This window comes from Oncorhynchus clarkii, chromosome 2 (genome assembly GCF_045791955.1).
Source record: "Oncorhynchus clarkii lewisi isolate Uvic-CL-2024 chromosome 2, UVic_Ocla_1.0, whole genome shotgun sequence".
NCBI classification, from domain to species: Eukaryota; Metazoa; Chordata; class Actinopteri; order Salmoniformes; family Salmonidae; genus Oncorhynchus; species Oncorhynchus clarkii.
Genome location: NC_092148.1, coordinates 74,006,669 through 74,032,950, shown reverse-complemented (window position 1 = coordinate 74,032,950; position 26,282 = coordinate 74,006,669). Strand labels below are relative to the sequence as shown.

Here is a 26,282-nt window from a genome sequence, read left to right as displayed (position 1 = left end):
ACCGCTAGGCTACCTGCCGCCTAATGCCAAAATTAACTTGTATAATGAGCTTAACAGGGCTTTTATTCTTAGCACCACAAACAAAACAGCATGGTGGCGTAAGTATTAAGAATATTCACCTTCAGAGAAAGTGAGAAATAAAAAAGCTGAAAAGTTTTACAAAGAGTGGGTCTCTACTCTCTATTATGACCTGAGAAAAGCCTGGTGGTCCTGAACGCCCTCTCTCTATGTCATGTTTGGGAAAGGATGACGTCACAATAGCAAATGGCCACATGTTCTCCTGACTTCTACATGTCAAAGCATAGGCTAACGGCAGTTCCCCTCTACACACAAGTGCGATTTTACCTTCCCCCTTCCTCTCCCTAAACCAATTTGTTTTTAAGCCATGTTTTCACCAAGTCCTGCAAGGGTGAAAACAGCAACAGGACTCAGAGTCCATTAACTTTAAGCAGAGGCGGGATATAAATCTGCTAATGCCATGAGAGTTCTTAATCTTTTGAAATGTGTGGGGAAAATAAATTCAGTCACAGAAGCAAATGTCAGCTTCTCCAGAGACACGCAACCAATCAAACCATGAATCCTCCCCCACACTAAAAATCACAGGCTTCAGTCACCAAGCTTGTCATCAATAATGATAGCTCTGTCTGTATGCATCTCAAGCAAAGGTTTGTACATATAACATACTTAACATCCACACAGAAAATACTGTTCCCAACGACAACACGCCATGGCTCAACACATGTCAGAGATATGGAACCTCTTGTGGCTTGAGAGCATGTTCATATTTCAAATGAACTATTCAAGGTAAGCATTCCATTTCAGTTTCACCCAAATAAATTAATAAAAAAAGATTTCACACACAATTTAGTTGGCATTCTATCCACCTCATTTCAAACGTTACAATGGACACAGCCAAAACAACGGAAGTGACAGATTCTACGTCCACGTTCCTACCCGACAGCAGGTGGAAAACTTGCCAAAGAAATGTATGTATATATATATATATATTTTTTTTAAAGTCAATTAATACAATATAAAAAGTCAAGAAAACAAGTATAAGAGTATAGGTAAGTGTAATTTTATATTTATTTAATTCAAGTTTGCTAGACTTACTAGTAAGCTAGTTCTGTTGATAACGTTAGTTGTCAAAGTTAAAGCCCCGTCTATCCACCAAGCCAATAACTTCTATGATAACTAGAATGATAAACTATAGGCTTCATAACTCAAAAGCGTTGGTGAGCATACACACTAGGGGAAAGGTTAATTGTTTTACAGACATACACCTGATCAACGCATCCTACTGCACAGCTACATACTAATAAGGAGGTAACAAGACCCTTCACGAGGTCTCTAACGCAGATATTGGTTCAGACTACAGGTCAATCGATTATGATTTTTCAACGCCGACATCGATTGGAGGACCAAAAGCGATTAAATTGGCCGATTTTTAAATATATATACACACACACACATTTGTAATAGTGCCAATTACAATACTGAATGAACACTTAATATAATACAAAGAATATCAATTTAGTCTCAAATAAATAATGAAACATGTTCAATTTGGTTTAAATAATGCAAAAGAGTTGTGGAGAATAAAGTGCAATATGTGCCATGTAAAAAAGCTAACGTTTAAGTTCCTTGCTCAGAACATGAGAACATACAGTTGAAGTTGGAAGTGTACATACACCTTAGCCAAATACATTTAAACTCAGTTTTTCACAATTCCTGACATTTAATCATAGTAAAAATTCCATATTCGGTCAGTTAGGATCACCACTTTATTTTAAGAATGTGAAATATCAGAATAATATTAGAGAGTGATTTATTTCAGCTTTTATTTCATTCATCACGTTCCCAGTGGGTCAGAAGTTTACATACACTCATTTAGTATTTGGTAGCATTGCCTTTAATCTGTTTAACTTGGGTCAAAACGTTTAGGATAGCCTTCCACAAGCTTCCCATAATAAGTTGGGTGAATTTTGGCCTACTCCTCCTGACAGAGCGGGTGTAACTGAGTCAGGTTTGTAGGGCTCCTTGCTCGCACATGCTTTTTCAGTTCTGCCCACACATTTTCTATAGGATTGAGGTCAGGGCTTTGTGATGGCCACTCCACTACCTTGACTTTGTTGTCCTTAAGCCATTTTGCCACAACTTTGGAAGTATGCTTTGGGTCATTGTCCATTTGGAAGACCCATTTGCGATCAAGCTTTAACTTCCTGACTGATGTCTTGAGATGTTGCTTCAATATATCTACATAATTGTCCTCCCTCATGCCATCTATTTTGTGAAGAGCACCAATCCCTCCTGCAGCAAAGCACTCCCACAACATGATACTGCCACTCTTGTGCTTCACGGTTGGGATGGTGTTCTTCAGCTTGCAAGCGCTCCCTTTTCCTCCAAACATAACGATGGTCATTATGGCCAAACAGTTATATTTTTGTTTCATCAGACCAGAGGGCAGTTCTCCAAAAAGTATGATGTTTGTCCCCATGTGCAGTTGCAAACCGTAGTCTGGCTTTTTTAATGGCGTTTTTGGAGCAGTGGCTTCTCCCTTGTTGAGCGGCATTTCAGGTTATGTCGAATTAGGACTCGTTTTACTGTGGATAGATACTTTGTAGCGGTTTCCTCCAGAATCTTCACAAGGTCCTTTGCTGTTGTTCAGGGATCAATTTGCACTTTTCGCAACAAAGTACGTTCATCGCTAGGAGACAGAACGCGTCTCCTTCCTGAGCAGTATGATGGCTGCATGGTCCCATGGTGTTTATACTGCATACTATTGTTTGTACAGATGAACGTGGTAGCTTCGGGCATTTGGAAATTGCTCCAAGGATGAACCAGACTTGTGGAGGTCTACACATTTTTTCTGAACGTCTTGGTTGATTTTTCCAAGATGTCAAGCACTGAGTTTGATGGTAGGCCTTGAAATACATCCACAGATACACCTCCAATTGACTCAAATGAGGTAAATTGGCCTATCAGAAGCGTCTAAAGCCATTACATAATTTTCTGGAATTCTCTAAGATGTTGTGTAAACTTCTGACCCACTGGAATTGTGACAGTGAATTATAAGTGAAATAATCTATCTGTAAACAATTGTTGGAAAAATGACTTGTGTCATGCACAAAGTAGATGTCCTAACAGACTTGCCAAAACTATAGCTTGTTAACAAGAAATTTGTGGAGTGGTTGAAAAACGAGTCTTACTGACTCCAACCTAAAGTGTATAAAAACTTCTGACTTCAACTGTATGCATGTATGCATGTATGTATGCGCGTGTGCGTGCAGATAACGAAAATCATAGGTAGCCTAGGCTACACCTATACGCTCCCTCCCAGTCCCTGTGTACGCAGCTCAAAAAGCTACCCTATTGTTTCAGTTTTTTATGGACAAGAAATATACCCTACCTAGGCTACAACATGTAAGTAATTTAGAATGTTAATGTTTTCAAGTGAGTACAAAACTTTTCTAGGCTGGAAACTGCAATGAGTAGCCTATGTCATTTGAATAACTGCTCATAAGCCTGGCGTTTTGAACGCATATTTATTTTTGAAATAACTGCAACTAGCCTGTCTGATAGGGAAACTATTTGGATCAGTTATGGAGTTCTTCCTCATACCAGGTGCTTTCCTTGGCTCATCGCACTCTAGCGACTACATGTGGAGGGTAGTGCTCCCGCAAGCTGACTTCAGTCAGTTAAACAGCGTTTCCCTTGACACATTGGTGTGGCTGGCTTCCGATTTAAGCGAGCAGGTGTTAAGAAGCAGAGCGGCTTGGTGGGTCATGTTTTGGAGGACGCATGACTCAACCTTCGCCTTTCCCGAGCCCATTGGGGAGTTGCAGCGATGAGACAAGACCGTAATTGAATATCACGAAATTGGGGAGAAGTGGGTAAAATGCCAAACAAAACAATATAATACACGTGCGCAGAGCAAGTTGTATCCATAGTTTCAATGTTTTAAAAGCGTTTGAAAATTAGGTGGATTAGGGCTGCACAATTTATCAAATTCACAGATTTGCATGCGATATGGATATTGCCCGCAATAATTCTTTGTAAACGTCACTCAGCCGCGTATAACATAAGTTTTATAGTTCCCTCCGTTTTCCCCCTCTTACAGCTGCTTCCCACACACACACCAAGCCCGGCCCCCGTCAATCAAGTAGCACAGTTCCTCCTCCTTGCTGTTAGATCAAATTCAGTCAAGAACAATGCAGCTCTCCAGTTTTTTTTAAATTAGATCCTAAAAAAATGATGCGTTAGATTTTTTGCCAATATCTAGTAGCCAGAGTGTGTGTGATGACATGGTAATGTTTTACAGTTGTAAAGTATTTGTTGGAAACGGTTGCTTGGGAATGACTGAGATCGTCTTCTCTCATTCACACAAGCGTTTTGATCTACACTGAACAAAAATATAAACCGCAACATTAAAGTAAAATCTTTAATTGTTGGAGTTCCTTTAAGGAAATAAATAAATTGAAATAAATTCATTAGGCACTAATCTATGGATTTCACATCTAAGAAAACAGATCTGCATCAGTTGGTCACAGTCAATATGTGGTGTGACCACCATTTGCCACAAGCAGCGTGACAAGTCCTTCGCATGGAGTTGATTGTGGCCTGTGGAATGTTGTCCCACTCCTCTTCAATGGCTGTGAGAAGTTGCTGGATATAGATGGGAACTGGAACACGCTGTCGTACACATCTATCCAGAGCATCCCAAACACGCTCAATGGGTGACATGTCTAGTGAGTATGTAGGCCATGGAACTGGGACATTTACAGCAGGAATTGTGTTAAGATCCTTGTGACATGGGGCCTTGCATTATCATGCTGAAATATGAGGTGATGGCGGCGGATGAATGGGATGACAATGGGCCTCAGGATCTCATCACTATCTCTGTGCATTCAAATTGCAACTGATAAAATGCAATTGTGTTCTTTGGCCGTAGCTTATGCCTGCCCATATTATAACACCACCACGACCATGGGGCACTCTTCACAACGTTGACATCAGCAAATCGCTTGCCCATGCAACTCCATAAAAAGCTGTCTGCCATCTGCCAATTGAAAACGGGATTCATCCAAGCAGAGCCCACTTCTCCAGTGTGCCAGTGGCCATCGAAAGTCAGCATTTACCCACTGAAGTCGGTTACAACATCGAACTGCAATCAGGTCAAGACCCTGTTGAGGACGACGAACACACCGATGAGCTTCCCTGAGACTGTTTCTGACAGCATGTGCAGGAATTCTTTGGTTGTGCAAACCGACAGTTTCAACAGCTGTCTGAAGCCAGATGTGGAGATGCTCACTAACAGGGATGTAAAAATATGCTTCATGTACGCATGAAAAATATCTAGGATCTTTTATTTCAGCTCATGAAACCAACAATTTACATAGTGTTTATTTTTTGTTCAGTGTATATTGCGAGTCAAGTCAGTAAAGAAATTGGAATTTGATTTTTTGCCCATATCGTGCAGCTCTACATTATATCCTATGCCATACCTATAAAAAAAAAATTTAAACACTAGGGCAGGGAATTGCCAGGGACCTTCCAATACAATATTAACACAATACTTAGGTGCCGATACAGAATTGTCAAATCGCAATATATATTGTATGTATTGTGATTCGATACTGATTTTATTGCGATTCGATGTTGTAAACAATTGCTCACCATACGTCTGCTGCATAGGGACAAGAGTCACGAAAAGAAAAATGCTGAAAACAAATTGGCGCACCATTTAAAAAGATGGAGAACAAGCTATGAAGGAGAAATACTGGCGTTTTGGTGAAGGTACAGCAAACTAGAGGCAACACGATAACGCAAAATTTTAAAAGATCTGATATATCGTGAAAAATAATAACCCAACTAGGGATGCACGATATAGCGGTGAACATAACAGAATCACACAATATTAGCTAAAAATGCCAACATTGGTATCGGCCGATGTCTAGTTTAATGCCGATGTGCAAAACCGACGTCAAATAAACCTATATAATATGACGTAATGACGCCACGTAAAATGTTGCACTATAAGTACAACACAGCCTTCCTAAACCCACAATGTCTGCCATGTGGCTCGAGTCGTCAACAAGACAAGCAGTCATTTGAAAGAGTAAGAATTTCAGCGAGACAACTCAAAGGCAAAGTCCATTTATAGCCAAGATAATGGAATTCATTGCCCTTGACAATCAACCGTTCTCTGTCGTGGGTGATGTTGGCTTTTGCCGACTGGTCGAGTACAGGTACACACTACCAAGTGCACTATTTGCTTTATTACCAACGCGGTATTGTAAACACATTTGTTCGACCGCAACTTCTGGGGTAGTTAGCTTTAGCTTGGTACCTAACTAGCACCAATACAACCAGCCTGAAAACAACCACTAGAAACTGCAGTCATTTTCATTACTCTTAGCAATGATTTAGGAATCCTTGTAAGTATTGTTGTTCGCCAATTGAAATTGAACTTCAGATCATTTTAATAAATAGCTAGCCAGCTACTTAATCCTGTTGCCCAAAGCTAACGTTATAAGCAGCCAGCCTGCTTAATCTTGCTAGTGAGGTTGTGTTGTGAAGCTAGCCATAATACGGATTAGGCACAATAGTGGAATTTACGGTTTTCCTTAAAAATAAAAGTACGTGATGCAAATTAATACAAATAGTAGAATTACAAACTTTTATTTTGAAGGCTAACAGCAAAGTCCACTATTGTGGCTAATCCTTATTGTGGCTAGCTTCACATAGGATGGTCTGACCACCATTAATCAAATAAGAACGGTCTTAAAATTAGGGTTATTTTAGATGACACCTAGCTATATAGTTAACTAGCTACAGCTACTGAAACAGATAGTTTGCATCCATGAGCTAGCTAGCTTTTTTTTTTTAACGACCAGCACTGTAAGACAACTTCACCAGCATCATAGCATACGTATCCATGAATCGTTGTGACAAATGTGTAATAACTACGTAGAAAATGTATGAACGTGTTCAATGATTTCGTGAACTGCAGTCATATGCAGGTCCTGATTGGTGAACAAGCTTATTTGACACGCAAAGACCTAAACAGCTTTCCATAGAAATCCTGGTTGAGAAGGAAACTGAACAAAGAAACAGCACAGCAAATAAGTGAAAGAAATAGGTGTTTCTTAAGTTTTACTGGTAATGGGGACATACGTAAATGCCAACAAAATAACATTTTAGTCAGTGTGGTATGTGTAACTTTTATTTAACTAGGCAAGTCAGTTAATCTTAAGGATCGGCGTCCCCAGCAACCATTTTTTACAAAGACGGCCTACCCCGGCCATACCCGGACAACGCTGGGCCAATTGTACGCCGCCCTATGGGACTCCCAATCACGGCCGGAAGTGATACAGCCTGGAGTTGAACCAGGGATTGTAGTGACTCCTCCAACACTGAGATGCAGTGCCTTAGACCGCTTCGTCCATGTTTGTGTTAACGATTTAACTGTACTAGAACGCTTAAAAGGCCGCTAAAATTAAATATTTTTTGGGGGCAAGGAAAATATTGGATATCGGTATCAGCCAAAAATGTCATATCGGTGCATCACTAATCCCAATATATAACTAACAATTTCCCCCCCCTCATTACACCGACATAAATTTGTGTTTACCACAGTGAGCATTTGATTCTATCATTTCTCCTCTACCTTTCCTGGGTGACAAAGCACCAGGATGTTGTCTCTGGTTTTAAATCAATGCATCTAAGAAGTTGAATATATGAAACACACACACACACACATACATACATGATTATAATATGATTAAAAGACCTAAGAGTTGTCTGCTTCGTGTTTTACTTTTGCCATAAAAAAACTCAAATCAAATTTTATTGGTCACATATACATGGTTAGCAGATGTTAATGTGAGTGTAGCGAAATGCTTGTGCTTCTAGTTCCAACCGTGAGGTAATATCTAACAATTTCACCACAACTACCTTATACACACACACACGTGTGTAAAGGTGTAAAGGAGTGAATATGAATATGTACATATAAATATATGGATGAGCGATGGCCGGCATTGGCATGATGTAGTAGATGGTATAGAGTACAGTATATGCATATGAGAAGAGTAATGTAGTGTATCTAAACATTTTATAAATTGGCATTGTTTAAAGTGACTAGTGATACATTTATTACAACCAATTTTTAATTATTAAAGTGGCTAGAGAATTGAGTCAGTATGTTGGCAGCAACCACTCAATGTTAGTGATGGCTGTTTAACAGTCTGATGGTCTTGAGATTAGAGGTCGACCGATTAATCGGAATGGCCGGTTAATTAGGGCCGATTTCAAGTTCATAACAATCTGTATTTTTGGACACCGATTTTTTAAAATTTAACTAGGCAAGTCAGTTAAGAACACATTCTTATGTTCAATGACGGCCTAGGAACGATGGGTTAACTGCCTTGTTAAGGGGCAGAATGACATTTTTACCTTGTCAGCTCTGGGATTAGTTTTTGCAACCTTCCGTTTACTAGTCCAACGCTCTAACCACTTGCCTTACATTGCACTCCACGAGGAGACTGCGTGGCAGGCTGACTACCTGTTACGCGAGGGCAGCAAGAAGCCAAGGGAAGTTGCTAGCTAGCATTAAACTTATTATATAAAAAAATCAATTTTAACATAATCACTAGTTAAACTAGTAATATCGTCAACCGTGTAGTTATCTAGAGTGTAATGCGTTGCATATAATCGATGCGGTGCCTGTTAATTTCTCATCGAATCACAGCCTACTTCGCCAAACGGGTGATTTAACAAGCGCATTTGCAAAAAAAGCACTGTCGTTGCACTAATGTGTACCTAACCATAAACATCAATGCCTTTCTTTAAAATCAATACACAAGTATATATTTTTAAACGTGCATATTTAGTTAAAATTGCCTGCTAACATGAATCTGTTATAACTAGGGAAATTGTGTCCCTTCTCGTGCAAGCAGTCAGGGTATATGCAGCAGTTTGGGCCACCTGGCTCGTTGCGAACTGTGTGAAGTCCATTTATTCCTAACAAAGACCGTAATTAATTTGCCAGAATTGTACATTATTATGACAGAACATTGAAGGTTGTACAATGTAACAGCAATATTTAGACTTAGCGATGCCACCCGTTAGATAAAATACAGAACCGTTCCGTATTTCACTGAAAGAATCAAATGTTTTGTTTTCGAAATGATAGCTTCCGGATTCGACCATATTAATGACCAAAGGCTCTGTGTGTTATGTTATAATTAAGTCTATGATTTGATAGAGCAGTCCGACTGAGCGATGGTCGGCAGCAGCAGGCTCGTAAGCATTCATTCAAACAGCACTTTACTGCGTTTGCCAGCAGCTCTTCGCTGTGCTTCAAGCATTGAGCTGTTTATGACTTCAAGCCCATCAACTCCCGAGATTAGGATGGCGTAACCAATGTGAAATGGCTAGCTAGCTAGCGGGGTGCACGCTAATAGCATTTCAATCGTTGACGTCACTTGCTCTGAGACCTTGAAGTAGTTGTTCCCCTTGCTCTGCAAGGGCCGTGGCTTTTGTGGAGCGATGGATAACGATGCGTCGAGGGTGGCTGTTGTCAATGTGTTCCTGTTTCGAGCCTAGGTAGGGGCGAGGAGAGAGACGGAAGTTACACTGGCAATACTAATGTGCCTATAAGAACATCCAATAGTCAAAGGTATATGAAATACAAATGGTAGAGAGAAAGAGTCCTATAAATACTAGATTACCTACAACTTCTTACCTGGGAATATTGAACTCTCATGTTAAAAGGAACCATCAGCTTTCATATGTTCTCATGAGCAAGGAACTTAAACTTAAGCTTTTTTTACATGGCACATATTACTTTCTTCTCCAACACTTTGTTTTTGCATTATTTAAACCAAAACATGTTTCATTATTTACTTGAGGCTAAATTGATTTTATTGATGTTTTATATTAAGTAAAAATAAGTGTCCATTCAGTAGTTGTATTTGTCATGGCAAAAAAAAAAGAAGTTTATTTTAAATAAAAAAATAAGCCGATTAATCGGTATCGGCTTTTTTTTGGTCCTACAGTAATTGGTATCGGCGTTGAAAAATCATAATCGGTCGACCTCTACTTGAGAGAAGCTGTTTTTCAGTCTCTCGGTCCCTGCTTTGATGCACCTGTACTGACCTCGCCTTCTGGATGATAGCGGGGTGAACAGGCAGTGGCTCGGGTGATTGTTGTCCTTGATGATCTTTTTGGCCTTCCTGTGACATCGGGTGGTGTAGGTGTCCTGGAGGGCAGGTAGTTTGTCCCCGGTGATGCGTTGTGCAGACCTCACTATCCTCTGGAGAGCCTTACGGTTGTGGGCGGAGCGGTTGCCATACCAGGCGGTGATACAGCCCGACAGGATGCTCTTGATTGTGCATTTGTAAAAGTTTGTGAGTGATTTTGGTGACAAGCCAAATTTCTTCAGCCTTCTGAGAATGAAGAGGCGCTGTTGCGCCTTCTTCACGACGCTGTCTGTGTGGGTGGACCATTTCAGTTTGTCCTTGATGTGTACGCCGAGGAACTTAAAACTTTCCACCTTCTCCACTACTGTCCCATCAATGTGGATTTGGGGTGCTCCCTATCCTGCTGTTTCCTGAAGTCCACGATCATCTCCTTTGTTTTGTTGACATTGCAATACTAGTATCGTCACAGCCCTATAAAACACTCCGTGGGACTTTTAGGCCACAAGCTTTCTACCAATATCTCAAACATGTATTATTCACTCCAAAATTGCTTTCAAAAGCAAAGGCTTTACTGTGATTTAGGCTTTGATGGGGAAATCTGTGATTTATAATGCTGCACAGCAGAGAGGAAAACACTGCCGTGAAAACTTCCACTGGAGCTGTGAGGATCTCTCGGGCGAAGCTACTGATCAAAGCCGGGAGATGAGTCACAAGTGACATGTTATGCAACTTTCACTTCACATGCAGTGGGATACGGCGGGGAAAATCAATGGAGTGTGTGGCAAAAAATAAAATAAAAATCACAGTGTGGCAGAATGGGTTGCAGACTAGCTTTTACAGCGACACAATACTCTCACAGGCTCACATACAAAACCTTTACCATTGAGTAAAGAAAGTAGAGGCAGTGTCATCTGTATGTAGGCACTGTGTTTGAAGTGTATGCTATTGTAGGCAGTAGTAGGGACTATTAAAACCCAGTGCGAACAAGGGCTGGCAATTTCCAAGGACCTCACAACATGATATCACAATACTTAGGTGTCGATACGATATGCATTTCGATTCTCAATGTATTGCAATTCAATGTTCCAAACATATTGTTCACCATGCCTGCTGCAGAGGGACAACAGAAAGCGATGAGAAAAATCAGTCAAGGAAATAAAAGTGCCGAAAACATGTTGGCTCACTATTTATAAAGATGGAGAAAAAGTTATAGGATGAACAATACCAGAGTTTTGGCATATTGCGCCTAGGAATTTTCAATTCTCCCTGACTGCTTAGCTGACTCTGTATTACAAATGTGACTGATGTTCCCATTGATGAATTTATCAGTTCATTGATGACACTTGCTTAGCCAACACTACCCAAGAGGAAATTACCTCAACCCACTTGTGCAAGACCGTATATTCGAGATCTAAATCTGATTTCCCCCAGTGCTTACAGTAACACTATGCGTAAACACTGCTTCTTTCAATGGCTTGCATGCAAAGGTAACACGGGAAGCTGTGTCACACCAGACTGCACTTCCTGTAGCAGGTTATTGTTTTTAGTCATGAATCCTGTTCTGAAGGCAGGTCTGCAGACCACTAGCTGGCACAGCCAAAGTCATCAAATCTGATTTTAAAACTAACCACACGGCTAAGCGGAATGCCTAACCCCTAATCTTGGATTAAAGCGCAAAAAAACACATTTTTGTTTCCATGAATTGGTACAATATAGCCAGTTTAGACTTTGCAGCTGGCCCATCTAGCGGAAATTGCGCAGTTCTGCCTCCAGGGCAAGATTCATGACAATAAACGTCAACATGCCCTCTGTTTTCAGCGAATGGGGTAGGGTGGGGGAGGGGGGGGTCAAACAGAAAGCAGTCATCCTATATAGAACTGGAATAATATTCTGAAAATAAGGTGATCACCATCACCGGACTTATAAAAATATTTTAAAAACACATACAACTACAGCCATATAATTATATGTTTGGCCCTGTCCGGGGGTGTCCTCGGATGGGGCCACAGTGTCTCCTGACCCCTCCTGTCTCAGCCTCTAGTATTTATGCTGCAGTAGTTTGTGTCTCGGGGGGCTAGGGTCAGTTTGTTATATCTGGAGTACTTCTCCTGTCCTATTCGGTGTCCTGTGTGAATCTAAGTGTGCGTTCTCTAATTCTCTCCTTCTCTCTTTCTTTCTCTCTCTCGGAGGACCTGAGCCCTAGGACCATGCCCCAGGAATACCTGACATGATGACTCCTTGCTGTCCCCAGTCCACCTGACCGTGCTGCTGCTCCAGTTTCAACTGTTCTGCCTTATTATTATTCGACCATGCTGGTCATTTATGAACATTTGAACATCTTGGCCATGTTCTGTTATAATCTCTCCCCGGCACAGCCAGAAGAGGACTGGCCACCCCACATAGCCTGGTTCCTCTCTAGGTTTCTTCCTAGGTTTTGGCCTTTCTATGGAGTTTTTCCTAGCCACCGTGCTTCTACACCTGCATTGCTTGCTGTTTGGGGTTTTAGGCTGGGTTTCTGTACAGCACTTTGAGATATCAGCTGATGTACGAAGGGCTATATAAATAAATTTGATGATATATCAGACTTTAATAAAAACATTTTTTGTGTGGTTTGTAAAATAGCACTTACTGTTAAAGGGAAGCGAAAGCAGTCTCAGCAGTGTATTCAGTGAGACGTCATGGCAACGTGTCGCCTCCCGCAGAGGTTCTGCAGGTGTCTCATCAACACCACAGGACCAGTGCTACTTTCTGCATCTGAGCCTGAGACTCAAAGACGAGTTGAGCGACACAAGTGTGTAGCAAATTGACTGAGGTGTCTGTGTGAGGGAGAGACTAATGTACGTGTGTATGAGAGAGAAAGATCTCAAGCTCATTCCCAAGCAACCGTTCCAACCACAACAGAGAACCACAAAAATACTTTACACCTGCAAAACATTACCAAAGCCTTGAAAGCCTAAATATTGTGGAGCAATATAATGTCTGAGATTCAGGTAGTATGTGTGAGCAACCTGAAAGAGGACAGCACTCACACACACTAGGGCTGCACAATATTGGCCCCAAAAAATCTAACTGCGATTTAAAATATCATATATATAGATTTTAAATATATAAATAAAGGAAACCCTTGAGTAAATGAGGGATACAAAGTAAAAAAAATCTACATATCCTCATTTACTCAAGTGTTTCATTTATTTTCGCAGTTACCTGTAGAACGGACGAAGAAGTATAGCTTAAGTCACAGGAAAATGGAATATAACATTGCGGATAAAGTTTGGAATGACAATTTAATGTGTACAACATCTAAAGATCTGCATCACTATTACCAAAAGGACGTATTTGGGTGTTTTTGGAGCCTTTGTTCATGTTTTTTCAGGGCCTCCATACTACACAACAAGGATGAGGAAGTGATTTCCTGTTTGGGGTAAATTCCTCAAAAACATGTGTATAAACACAAAAAGGTGTCTGGACCCATTGATAACGTTCAATTTACATCAAAACGTTTGATTTGGTTGTACATGATTTTTTTTTACTTCTACTTTAAAGTGGATCTAACAGCAAGGAGGGGGAACTTTTCTGGTTGAGTGAGGGGCAAGGCTTGCTCTATGTGGGAAGCAGTTGCAAGAGGAGAAAAAAAAAGTACATTTTCAAATCGGACGTTACACATGCGACTGTGGCATTTCAAAACTATTTAATGCAATATGAAATTCTTGCAAAATGGATATTGCACGTCAATATTGAGATTTCGATGTGAATTTGATTAATTGTGCAGCCCTAACACACACCCAGTGCAATTGATTACTATTGAGTGCCTTCAACCTGTCAGACACTAAGGCCCGGTGAAATTTCCAAAACAGAAGAGCTTGGTAATTCTTCTTTCGTGTGACAATTAAAGGGTAGGAATCATAAGTTTTTACACACCAAATTAACACAGTGTAGTAAAATACTTAGTAATTTAGGTAACCAGATTGTTACTACAACTATGACTACAAAGTTGTGTTTGGGGGGGTTTTTACATATTTCACTTATTTCCGAATACCTTCTAAACTTGTTTACGTGTTGCTGTGCGTTTTGTTGCCAACCTTACTTTGCTACTTGACAACTTTACGGTTTTTACTTTTTAATTACTGTTTATATTTTTGGTTTTTCCCTCACTCAACTTTATTTCTTTTAACTTTTTCACTTCGGACGCTTTATCCTGGACGTGGGTCGTCAGGACATTAACATGATGCCTTCTAATTGCAGTCGCTGTACTCATAATATACAGGAGAACGATCGCCTTCCGGCGAGGATAGCAGTGCTGCATGCCCAGCTTCAGACGCAATCGTTAGGCAAGGGTAATTTCAGTGTAGGAAAGGCTGAAACAGCGTATGTGCCACCAGTAAGTACAGATAGTAACGTTAGTATAAATCCCCTCGCACTGTCCCCGCAGCCAGACAACTTTCTCATGGTTTCTGGAGGGGAATGGTGTAGGAATGCTCAACCGGTGTCGCTTATTCAGCCGACAGAAACTTTCAACCGTTTTTTCCCCCGCATTAAGCAACGGTCAGAGGCCAAGCCTTCTCTGGTCTCTACTCCTCTCGTTACGGGGTCTGAGACGCCAAAGCTTCCCACCATTAGCTCTGACAAATTGAAAACCCTAGTCATTGGCGACTCCATTACCCGCAGTATTAGACTTAAAACGATTCATCCAGCGATTATACTCTGTTTACCAGGGGGCAGGGCTACCGACGTTAAGGCTAATCTGAAAATGGTGCTGGCTAAAGCTAAAACTGGCGAGTGTAGAGTATAGAGATATTGTTACCCACGTCGGCACCAACGATGTTAGGATGAAACAGTCAGAGATCACCAAGCGCAACATAGCTTCTGCGTGTAAATCAGCTAGAAAGATGTGTCGGCATCGCGTAATTGTTGATGGCCCCCTCCCAGTTAGGGGGAGTGATGAGCTCTACAGCAGAATCTCACAACTCAGTCGCTGGTTGAAAACGGTTTTCTTCCCCACCCAAAAGATTTGTAGGTAATTGGCCCTCTTTCTGGGACTCACCCACAAACAGGACCAAGCCTGACCTGCTGAGGAGTGACGGACTCCATCCTAGCTGGAGGGGTGCTCTCATCTTATCTACCAACATAGACAGGGCTCTAACTCCTCGAGCTCCACAATGAAATAGGGTGCAGGCCAGGCAGCAGGCTGTTAGCCAGCATAGTGGAGTCTGCCACTAGCACAGTCAGTGTAGTCAGCTCAGCTATCCCCACTGAGACCGTGTCTGTGCCTCAACCTAGGTTGGGTAAAACTAAACATGGCAGTGTTCGCCTCAGCAATCTCACTAGGATAAAGACCTCCTCCATTCCGGTCATTATTGAAAGAGATCGTGATACCTCACATCTCAAAATAGGGCTACTTAATGTTAGATCCCTTACTTCAAAAGGCAAATAGAGTCAATAATCACTGATCATAATCTTGATGTGATTAGCCTGACTGAAACATGGCTTAAAACTGATGAATTTACCGTGTTAAATGAGGCCTCACCTTCTGGTTACACTAGTGACCATATCCCCCGTGCATCCCGCAAAGGCGGAGGTGTTGCTAACATTTACGATAGCAAATTTCAATTTACAAAAATAAAATAAAAATAAGACGTTTTCGTCTTTTGAGCTTCTAGCCATGAAATCTATGCAGCCTACTCAATCACTTTTTATAGCAACTGTTTACAGGCCTCATGGGCCATATACAGCATTCCTCATCGAGTTCCCGGAATTCCTATCGGACCTTGTAGTCATAGCAGATATTCACATTTTTGGTGACTTTAATATTCACATGGAAAAGTCCACAGACCCACTCCAAAAGGCTTTCGGAGCCATCATCGACTCAGTGGGTTTTGTCCAACATGTCTCTGGACCTACTCACTGTCACAGTCATACTCTGGACCTAGTTTTGTCCCATGGAATAAATGTTGTGGATCTTAATGTTTTTCCTCATAATCGGACTACCATTTTATCACGTTTGCAATTGCAACAAATAATCTGCTCAGACCCCAACCAAGGAGCATCAAAAGTCGTGCTATAAATTCACAGACAACACAAAGATTCCTTGATGCCCTTCCAGACTCCCTCTGTCTACCCAAGGACGTCAGAGGACAAAAATCAGTTAACCACCTAACCGAGGAACTCAATTTAACCTTGCGCAATACCCTAGATGCAGTTGCACCCCTAAAAACATTTATCATAAGAAACTAGCTCCCTGTGTTGTGGCAGAATCAGAATCCTTTAGGTAACATTGATAAAGAAGATGTTTTATCAATGTTCATAAGTATGCTTATGTGGGAAAAAGTTACTTGGGACCCAGAGAGGGGAGAGATCAGGTTTGTCTTATTGTCAAATCAATTTGATTTGATTTGATTTGATTTATCTGTGAATGTGTCTGTAACTATTCCTAAACCATGTGAAGGGATGGTGTGATTAATGGGGAACCAGTTAGTTGGCTCCACAATGTCTGTGTGCCAGTCACTCCAATCCGTGATCTTGTCCAGAAGGGGTTGTATTTTTGATGGGAGTATCTAGAATTGACAATTGATATATGCCATTGGATGAGGTAATGTTTTGGTACCTTGTCGAAGTAGTAGAACCTTGTCTAAGAGGGCAAACTGAACGAAAATGTATACCTAATGCTGTCTGGCTATGGGATACTCCTTTTACAAGTAAATCTTCCTTTGTGTAATTTTCCTAAGATCTGTTAATCGGCATGTGAGTTGAGATGGGTGTGTCTTGGCTATAAATTATACTAAGAACTGTTTTGTAAGTACTCTCAGAGAATTAATTTATAGACACTGAATTGATCTGAGAGTCACAGGGCTATGGTGAAGCCATGGTGGTAATTAAAGATGGACTTTATGATAACTCTGACCTGTGTGTGGTTTGCTCTCTCATGATTTGGTAATACATAATTTCCACGACACCTGGTATACAGAAAATACCAGAGCTCTGAAGCAAGCTTCCAGAAAATTGGAACGAAATTGGCGCCACACCAAACTGGAAGTCTTCCGACTAGCTTGGAAAGACAGTACCGTGCAGTATCGAAGAACCCTTACTGCTGCTCGATCATCCTATTTTTCCAACTTAATTGAGGAAAATAAGAACAATACGAAATGTATTTTTGATACTGTCGCAAAGCTAACTAAAAAGCAGCATTCCCCAAGAGAGGATGCCTTTCACTTCAGCAGTAATAAATTCATGAACTTATTTGTGGAAAAGATCATGATTATTAGAAAGCAAATTACGGACTCTTCTTTAAATCTGCGTATTCCTTCAAAGCTCAGTTGTCCTGAGTCTGCACAACTCTGCCAGGACCTAGGATCAAGAGAGTCGCTCAAGTGTTTTAGTACTATATCTCTTGACACAATGATGAAAATAATCATGGCCTCTAAACCTTCAAGCTGCATACTGGACCCCATTCCAACTAAATTACTGAAAGAGCTGCTTCCTGTGCTTGGCCCTCCTATGTTGAACATAATAAACGGCTCTCTATCCTCCGGATGTGTACCTAACTCACTAAAAGTGGCAGTAATAAAGCCTCTCTTGAAAAAGCCAAACCTTGACCCAGAAAATATTTTTAAAAACATCGGCCTATATCGAATCTTCCATTCCTCTAAATTTTTTTAGAAAAGGCTGTTGCGCAGCAACTCACTGCCTTCCTGAAGACAAACATTGTATACGAAATGCTTCAGTCTGGTTTTAGACCCCATCATAGCACTGAGAGTGCACTTGTTAAGGTGGTAAATGACCTTTAAATGGCATCAGACCGAGGCTTTGCATCTGTCCTCGTGCTCCTAGACCTTAGTGCTGCTTTTGATACCATCGATCACCACATTCTTTTGGAGAGATTGGAAACCCAAATTGGTCTACACTGACAAGTTCTGGCCTGGTTTAGATCTTATCTGTCGGAAAGATATCAGTTTGTCTCTGTGGATGGTTTGTCCTCTGACAAATCAATTGTAAATTTCGGTGTTCCTCAAGGATCCGTTTTAGGACCACTATTGTTTTCACTATATATTTTACCTCTTGGGGATGTCCTTCGAAAACAATGTTAACTTTCACTGCTATGCGGATGACACACAGCTGTACATTTCAATGAAACATGGTGAAGCCCCAAAATTGCCCTTGCTAGAAGCCTGTGTTTCAGACATAAGGAAGTGGATGGCAGCAAACTTTCTACTTTTAAACTCGGACAAAACAGAGATGCTTGTTCTAGGTCCCGAGAAACAAAGAGATCTTCTGTTGAATCTGACAATTAATCTTAATAGTTGTACAGTCATCTCAAATAAAACTGAAGGACCTCGGCGTTACTCTGGACCCTGATCTCTCTTTTGACGAACATATCAAGACTGTTTCAAGGACAGCTTTTTTCCATCTACGTAACTTTGCAAAAATCCGAAACTTTCTATCCAAAAATGCAGAAAAATGTATCCATGCTTTTATTACTTCTAGGTTAGACTACTGCAATGCTCTACTTTCCGACTATCTGGATAAAGCACTAAATAAATTTCAGTTAGTGCTAAATACGGCTGCTAGAATCCTTACTAGAACCAAAAAATGTGATCATATTACTCCAGTGCTAGCCTCCCTACACTGGCTTCCTGTCAAGGCAAGGGCTGATTTCAAGGTTTTACTGCTAAAAGCATTACATGGGCTTGATCCTACCTATCTCTCTGATTTGGTCCTGCCGTACATACCTGCAGGTACGCAGGCCTCCTAATTGTCCCTAGAATTTCTAAGCAAACAGCTGGAGGCAGAGCTTTCTCCTATAGAGCTCAATTTTTATGGAATGGTCTATCTACCCATGTGAGAGACGCAAACTCAGTCTCAAGCTTTAAGTCTTTACTGAAGACTCATCTCTTCAGTAGGTCATATGATTGAGTGTAGTCTGTCCCAGGAGTGTGAAGGTGAACGGAAAGGCTCTGGAGCAACGAACCGCCCTTGCTGTCTCTGCCTGGCCGGTTCCCCTCTTTCCACTGGGATTCTCTGCATCTAACCCTATTACAGGGGCTGAGTCACTGGCTTACTGGTGCTCTTTCATGCCGTCCCGAGGAGGGGTGCGTCACTAGAGTGGGTTGGCGCCCCCCTTTGGGTTGTGCCGTGGCGGAGATCTTTGTGGGCTATACTCGGCCTTGTCTCAGGATGGTAAGTTGGTGGTTGAAGATATCCCTATAGTGGTGTGGGGGCTGTGCTTTGGCAAAGTGGGTGGGGTTATATCCTTCCTGTTTGGCCCTGTCCGGGGGTGTCATCGGACGGGGCCACAGTGTCTCCTGACCCATCCTGTCTCAGCCTCCAGTATTTATGCTGCAGTAGTTTGTGTCGGGGGGCTAGGGTTTGTTTGTTATATCTGGAGTACTTCTCCTGTCCTATCCGGTGTCCTGTGTGAATTTAAGTATGCTCTCTCTAATTCTCTCTCTCTCTCTCTGAGGATCTGAGCCCTAGGACCCTGCCTCAGGACTCCCTGGCATGATGACTCCTTACTGTCCCCAGTCCACCTGGCCGTGCTGCTGCTCCAGTTTCAACTCTTCTGCCTGTGATTATTATTATTTGACCATGCTGGTCATTTATGAACATTTGAACATCTTGGCCATGTTCTGTTACAATCTCCACCCGGCACAGCCAGAAGCGGACTGGCCACCCCTCATAGCCTGGTTCCTCGCTAGGTTTCTTCCTAGGTTTTGGCCTTTCTAGGGAGTTTTTCCTAGCCACCGTGCTTCTACAACTGCATTGCTTGCTGTTTGGGGTTTTAGGCTGGGTTTCTGTACAGCAGTTTGGGATATCAGCTGATGTACGAAGGGCTATATAAATACATTTGATTTTATTTAAACTAACAACAATGCAATATTTCGCAATGTCATATGGAAAATCTACTCTGCGTTAGCTTGCTCGAGCTGGTTAACGTTAGCCACTAGCCATTCAGTGTGTGTTGGCATTGGTGAGCTACAATCCACCAATCACGAAGAGGTGCGATCTAAACAAGCAATCAGATACCCCACATGTGGGGGCCGCGTGATCTCCGTGAAGTAGGCTACCTGAGTTTTTCAACCTTGGGCTTAGTACTAGTGTGCTACAGTAGCTGACTGACTGTGCTGTTGTGATCATTACCATCTGCCTGGAGTCTTCCTTCGATTGTCGTTGTTGACTCTTCCCCTATGCCCAATGCCGTCTTGGACTATTGCCTTACTATATTGGATTAGCGGTCTCTCCCTCGGTCTGTGAAATGGCATCTCCCTCTGTAGGGCCTCTTTCCTTGGCTTTTCTTTGGTAGCTAATGCAACTGTCAAGTCTTGCCTCAATTTACTTTTTTGTTGTGTTCCGTGGGTTCCTGCCTGTGCTAGACTAGTTGGTGTTGTTCTCTGGCTTATTACTGAGCTATGTCGACTGTGGTGGTTGGCTAGCTAGACAAGTTAGCTGGGTATGCTGGATAGCAGGCTAAAATAATTACATTTTGCTGGCTAGCCAAAAGAACTGCATATACCTGTAACATTATTTGATAACTGGTTAGATGGCGTTATGCATTTCCAAAGCGTCGGCTTACTTTAATGTAGCTGTAAGCTAGGTGTTGATAGCAAATGGCTGACTCGTGCAGTGCTAATGTAACGCAAGAAGGCTGTAAGGGCTAACGTTAGCAGGCTAGTAGGGCTAATGTTAGCAGGCTAAATGGCTAGCAACACGGTAAGCTGATTTGTAACAATATTCGTAAAGATGGAAATAGAAGGGTGGATAGAAGAGTGGAGGTCTTACCTGTGCTGCCTAATGTTTTGTAAAACCGGTACTCCAAATGCAGCTGTGGTGCCCTTGATTTGATTGGTTCCTGGAAGAATAATACAAAAAGGAAACTTAATTTGAAGGTGGGCTTTTCATTCACTACACAATATGAATTACACCTACAATAAATTAAAATTAATGAAATTAATTATCATTCAAACAAACTACTTTCAAATTAAGGTTCAGAAATTCATTAATTAGCATGTAATTGACTATTAAAATAAATATTTTTTAAATAAAATATTATGTCATGATTTTGATAGCTGCTCATTGGGTCAATTCACTTTAGAAAGAGGATAATCTCATGAGGGAAATAATCAGAAATAAGGCTTGGGTGGTATACCGGGGTATTTGAAAATAGCAACGGGATGGTTTTTCCATACGGTTTAAACTTGTATTTTTTTCTCCCAGTCTCTTTAAGTAAATACCTGCAGTCAACTTGTGCAATGCATTAGGAGATGAAGCAGATTGCGTTCTTCATTTCACAAGTCACATTATGAAGCTTAAGTATAGGGCAGCGCAAAATTGGCCCTGCGTTGTCCCGGTTAGGGGAGGGTTTGGCCGGGGTAAGCAGTCATCGAAAAAAAAAAAAAAAAAGTACATTCATTTTATTTCACCAGGTAAGTTCTCATTTACAACTGCGACCTGACCAAGATAAAGCAAATAAATGTTTTAAAAAATAATTAAAATTGTAAAATAAGAATTTGTTCTTAACTGACTTGCCTAGCTAAATAACGGTTAAATAAAATAAAAAAATTAAGTAGCTCCCCAGAACAGCTGAGCCAGTCACGTTTGATTGTCAATAGCACAATGGGAGAACGCGGGAGCAGGTACTGACAGGGGTCGTGTTTTTTATTGAAAGTCCTTTTTTTTTTGTTGCTTCAATAGAGTGATCAGGATCATGCAACTACAGTTTTCCTTCACAGAACATACATTAGTGCAACTCATTCAGCAGAAAACAGCTTTATTTTAATCAGATAACTACAGAAGTGCAACGCTATTTGAAATGGCAGCCACAAGTAAATGAGATTACAAAGAAAATGCAAGGTATTTCTTGCAAAAACGATGCATGGCCATCATATTTCTAATGTTAAGGCCTATCATAGAAAGAATGTAGCCAGCTACATTTCCTAATGTTTTGTTTATTTAAAATCATCTCATCTCGCATTTTACCAAAGAAGAATACGAGAAAAGTACTGGAGAACAGTAGCTACACACCAGTCAGAGCACTGTCTGCTAATAGAATGCCCATTTTGTGAATTCTCAGAGTTTAGAAGCGCAACTGAAGCACAAAATTAGTTGGATGCCAAGCAGAAATTACAACAAGTAGTATTTTAGATCTATGCTTACAAAATGCAGAAAGGTATTTGTTATGCGTTTGATATAGATTTCCTGCACAGAACTCTGCGTTAGCAAGTTCAACTCAGGGGTCGTGTTATCTTAGTAAGTGACTTTATTAATAAGGTGACGGGGCATCATATTGTGTTAGCTTTCTGCCATGTTTGAAAAGTCAAAGCCCTTTGGATAAGTTATTTGTACAGCTGCCACTGTTATCTTGATTTCCTTGTGTTTTTTTTCTCCAGTCCGTTCTTGGCCCGTCTGCTCCTCCCCGAGCAGGGGAGACAGGTCCATTACTCTGCCGACTTCAGACACAGCATGTAGACATGCTGCTCCAGAGGCAGTATTGTTCTTCCTTCAGACAAGCATGCATAAAAACTTTGTTCATTTGCACAATGTCTCTCGTTGAAATCGCCTTGCAAATGTCCAAATTCCACAAAAAAGACATTTGGTAGCTATTACCTACACATCTATAACTTTATGAGCTGGATTGCCTGTCTTTGCAATTCACTTATTTGTGTTTGCGCTCTTTAGCATATTTAGCTAGCAGCCTATGTGGAAATTGGCTATTACTTGTGCTTATTTGGTTAGCATTCTGGTAAGAGATGCCCAATAGGCTTTCTTGTGTTTTTGGAGCCCCCTTGTGTACTAAACCAGTAATAGCGTAAATCCCGTGGTGAGAGAAGGACAATATTAAAATCAGAATACCGCCCAACCCTAACAAAGGCTCTATACTTACCAATTTTATTGCAACATATTCATTGGTGTAGAGATTTTTACCTGGATAACAAAAGAAAGGGTTATTAGAAGGTTGGGTAAACAACTTATTTCAAGCAGATGAGATGGCACATCCAGTGCAGTTACCAAGGAATATTTTAGGAGTCTTAAGGAACCATTTAAACTCCCATAGGTCTCGAAGACACATGCTTCACAAATAACAGTGATGACTGAACAAAGCATCTGGAAAGTCAGAGACGTTCGAATTGGACAGTTGAGATGAGGACAATAACCAGGGGCCACTAAATGCACCATTAGGCATCTGCATATGCCTATTGTGCAATGCCATGTATTGCAGTTTGTGAACCCCATCATGTGTAGCCTATCACTGGGTGCATGTCCTGCATAAAACTACCAACTTCAAATGAATGAACAAAGCCAAAGTAATTTTTTCCTCCATTTTCCTCGAATGATCCGTCTCTGATGGTAATAGAGTGAGCGAGGCATACATTCTCTCCTAAGTCAGGGGAAGACAAGACTCAGCCGCGGGCCGAATTTTGACGGAGAGGATGGTCGGGGGGCAGGAACACAATTATAACAATTTTCACACTGCAAATTGGACCACAACTAAGCCCAGAAATAGATTTAGATATCAAAATCGTAATTGTATACCTTAATTACATTGAGACATCACACCCCCTGACTTATTCCACATTGTTGTGTTACAGCCTGAATTCAAAATGGATTAAATATCACAATGAAAGTGAAAACATGTATTTAGAAAAGTTTGCACATTTACTGATATTGAAATGCAGAAATCTAATTTACATATATGTTCACACAGTCAAATTGTAGAATCACCTTTTGCAGCAATTACAGCTGTGAGTCTTTCTGGGTTAGTCTCAGAGCCTTGGACACCTGGACTGTGAGACATTTCCCGATTATCATTTTCTAAATTATTCAAGCTTTGTCAAATTGGTTGTTGATCATAGACAACTATTTTCAGATCTTGCCACAGATTTTCAAGTAGCTTTAAGTCAAAACTAACTCAGTCAATCAGGAACATTTCGCCATCTTCTTGGAAAGCAACTCTAGTGTAGATTTGGCCTTGTGTTTTAGGTTATAGTCCTGCTGAAAGTTGAATTCATCTCCCAGTGTATGACAGAAAGCAGATGGAACCAGGTTTTCCTTTAGCATTTTGCCTGTGCTTAGCTCCATTCCATTTATTTTTATCCTGAAAAACTCCCATCCTTAATGATCACAAGCATACCCATAACATGATGCAGCCACCACTATGCTTGAAAATATGGAGTGTGGTACTCAGTAATGTGTTGTATTGCCCCAAACATAATACTTTGCATTCAGAACATAAAGTTAATTTCTTTGCCACATTTTTTGCAGTTTTACTTCAATACCTTACTGCAAACAGGATGCATGATCTTAAAATATTTTTATTCTGTACAGGCTTCCTTTTAAATCTCAATTAGGTTAGTATTGTGGAGTAACTACAATGTTGAGCCATCCTCAGCTCTCCCATCACAGCCATTAATCTCTGTTTAAAAGTTACCACTGGCCTCATGGGAAAATCCCCGAGCAGTTTCCCTCCTCTCCTGCAACTGAGCTGGGAAGGACACCTGTATCTTTGTAGTGACTGGGTGTATTGACACACCATCCAAAGTGTGATTAATAACTTCACCATGCTCAAAGGGATATTCAATGTCTGCTTACCTGGTCTTTGTGGTTGAATCTGTGTTTGAAATGTACTGCTCGACTGAGGGACCTTACAGATAATTGTATGTGTGGGGAACAGAGATGAGTCATTCAAAAGCCACATTCAACACTATTATTGCATACAGAGTCTATGCAATTTAAGTGAATTGTTATGCAAATGTTTAATCTTGAACTTATTTAGGCTTGCCATAACAAAGAGGTTGAATTACTTGACAAGACATTTCAGCTTTTCTTTGTTAATTAATAATAAAAACAATTCCACTAACATTATGGGGTATTGTGTGTAGGCCAGTGACAAAAAAAATCTAACTAACAACTAAAAAGTCAAGGGGTGCACACTAAGGCATTGTATGTCTCTTATTCGTGGGAATACTTGGTGAACAGATTTCCTGAATGAAACTAATTTTAGATAAAAGACAAATCACCAGGAATTTGACCCAAAAAAATAAATCCCTCCTATTAATTTAACTCTATTTTACTTTGGGGGCCCACAATTTTTTCCCTGGGCTGCCTTTTGCCGACCCCTGCTGTAAGTGATATTGCAATACAAAAGGTGTCATCTGAGAGAAGTGCGGCATAAATCCCCTTGCAGGCATGTGAAACTGAGAATGAAAGTGCTGACGCCAACAGTGTGACACTAGGTAGGAAAGTGAGAACAACAAGGCTTGTGTTTGGATGCAATGATCCTGCGCAGAGCAGTGAAATTATATTTGTATAAGTTTGGGGTAATACGTAGGACAGTGGGAGAACATTGATAATTGTAGGATTCAAGTAGTTTACTTAAAATACTACATAAAGTGAAATTTTGCATTTTGAAATGGACCACCAATATTTTGAGATTCCAGACTAAAAAGGTTAAAGGTTTAGTGTACACATCATGGAGGCTTATTTTATGGTTAGCACCAGCTCAATGAAGACACCTTGTGACATGTTCTATTCAAAACAAACACAATCCTCTGCTTGAACATTGAGATTGTTCAATGTTGAAATTCCAGCAATTTGTTGTGAGGTCCCTTGATTAACAAAGTAGAGTTAGGACGATAAACCAAAAATGTATCGACACAGACCATACCGATCACTTATCGCAGGAAATTAGCTGATATTGTTCATTATTATAAGTGGCATACACTAGTGAAATGCAAAGTTTGAAATTAGTTCACTAATATCGGTGATTGTTAATGGGACAATTGATGGCTACAACCATCAAACTAGTAGTAGTTTAAAGGATCATAAAAATAAAAAAAGAACTGGTGCACATTAATGTTAGAAACTTAACATTCTATTTATTATTATTATTATATCATTACAATATGGATTTTTGTCCATATCGCCCAGTTCTATAACAAAGTAAAATTTGATTCAATCTCGTCAAAAGACAACACAGGACTGAATAACAACTCCCTCCTAAGTCATTAAGTATTTACATAAAATGTTAAGATGTCTTACAACCTGTAGGCTTTTTAAATGTCAGGAGAGTTAAGGCCTTTATTAAATCCC

At 40.7% G+C, this 26,282-nt stretch overlaps 1 protein-coding gene across 19 annotated transcripts in view; it reads right to left on the bottom strand.

The window, feature by feature from the left end:
• LOC139373398 (casein kinase I-like) overlaps positions 1 to 26,282 on the bottom strand; it is a 70,541-nt gene that overhangs the window by 35,606 nt on the left and 8,653 nt on the right. For all 19 annotated transcript variants that reach the window (XM_071113952.1, XM_071113885.1, XM_071113928.1 and 16 more), the window contains exons 3-4: positions 23,077 to 23,117; positions 20,976 to 21,045 (exon numbers count right to left, since the gene is read on the bottom strand). In XM_071113952.1, the coding sequence (XP_070970053.1) occupies positions 20,976 to 21,045; positions 23,077 to 23,117 (111 nt within the window). The remainder of the gene's footprint in view (positions 1 to 20,975; positions 21,046 to 23,076; positions 23,118 to 26,282) is intronic.